Source organism: Colobus angolensis, unplaced genomic scaffold, assembly GCF_000951035.1.
Source record: "Colobus angolensis palliatus isolate OR3802 unplaced genomic scaffold, Cang.pa_1.0 Scaffold417, whole genome shotgun sequence".
Lineage (NCBI taxonomy): Eukaryota > Metazoa > Chordata > Mammalia > Primates > Cercopithecidae > Colobus > Colobus angolensis.
The window spans coordinates 526,317-527,908 of record NW_012117566.1 but is presented as its reverse complement, the minus strand read 5'-3'; the positions used below and the strand labels follow the sequence as shown (position 1 = coordinate 527,908).

The 1,592-nt window shown below is 35.7% G+C and overlaps 1 protein-coding gene across 1 annotated transcript in view; it reads left to right on the top strand.

The window, feature by feature from the left end:
* Positions 1-1,592, top strand: part of ZNF43 (zinc finger protein 43) — an 80,285-nt gene that overhangs the window by 77,241 nt on the left and 1,452 nt on the right. Inside the window, exon 4 of the mRNA XM_011956426.1 lies at positions 686-1,587. Within this exon, the coding sequence (XP_011811816.1) occupies positions 686-1,587 (902 nt within the window). The remainder of the gene's footprint in view (positions 1-685; positions 1,588-1,592) is intronic.

Here is a 1,592-nt window from a genome sequence, read left to right as displayed (position 1 = left end):
CAGTGTTGGATGTGGGATCTGGAAAGAGGTATTTTTGTCATGGAGGTGAATTCCTCATGAATGACTTGGCACCATCGTCTTGGTAATAAGAAAGTTTACACTCTGTTAATTCAAGAGAGAGCTGGTTCATCAAAAGAACCTGGCTCCTTCACCTCACACCTTCTGTATCTGTTACCATGTGATATTTCCAGTTACTCTTTGCCTTCCACCATAACAGTATGCTTCCTGAGACCCTCACCAGAAACAGATGCTGGTACACACTTCTTGTACAGTCTGCCAAATTGTGAGCAAAATAAGCCTTTTTTCTTTATAAATTATCCACTCTCAGGTATTTCCCTATATGCAAAATAATTGGAGTTGGCAATTTACTTCTAAAGGCACTATGTTATGTTGGAGAGCAGAAGAAGCTGTGTTGGGTAAATGTAACCAATTATCTTTTCCTTCTCTGTGGCTCTTTGCATTGGGCTCACCTGGGGCACTGCACACACTTATTTATAAATTTTTCGCTGATGCATTTTGATCAGTATGTTTTTGTTACATTTGTATGTCTATAAATAAATTAGGGCCTGTGGCATTTTTCTATGACATCTTGCTTATGTAACTTGTGTGATTTTATATGTTAGATAAAGTATATTTATCTCTGAGTCTAGCAAGTGGAATAATTTGTTATTTTTATTTTTTTCAGTTATGTGTTCTCATGTTGCCCAAGACTTTTGGCCAGAGCAGCATATAAAAGATCCTTTCCAAAAAGTGGCACTGAGAAGATATAAAAACTGTGGACATAAAAATGTACATTTAAAAAAAGACTGTAAAAGTGTGGATGAGTGTAAGGTGCACAGAGGAGGTTATAATGGATTTAACCAATGTTTGCCAGCTACCCAGAGCAACATATTTCTATTTGACAAATGTGTGAAAACCTTTCATGAATTTTCAAATTCAAACAGACATAAGATAAGCCATACTGGAAAAAAACTTTTCAAATGCAAAGAATGTGACAAATCATTTTGCATGCTTTCACATCTAATTCAACATAAAATAATTCATACCAGAGTGAATTTCTGCAAATGTGAAAAATATGGAAAAGCTTTTAATTGGCCTTCAATGATCACTAAACGTAAGAGAATTAATACTGGAGAGAAACCCTATACATGTGAAGAATGTGGCAAAGTCTTTAACTGGTCCTCACACCTTACTACACATAAAAAAATTTATACTAGATACAAACTCTACAAATGTGAAGAATGTGGCAAAGCTTTTAACAAGTCCTCAATCCTTACTACTCATAAGATAATTCGCACTGGAAAGAAGTTCTACAAATGTAAAGAATGTGCCAAAGCTTTTAACCAATCCTCAAACCTTAGTGAACATAAGAAAATTCATCCTAGGGAGAGACCTTACAAATGTGAAGAGTGTGGGAAAGCCTTTAACTGGCCCTCAACTCTTACTAAACATAAGAGAATTCATACTGGAGAGAAACCCTACACATGTGAAGAATGTGGCAAAGCCTTTAACCAGTTCTCAAACCTTACTACACATAAGAGAATCCATACTGCAGAGAAATTCTACAAATGTACAGAATGTGGTGAAGCTTT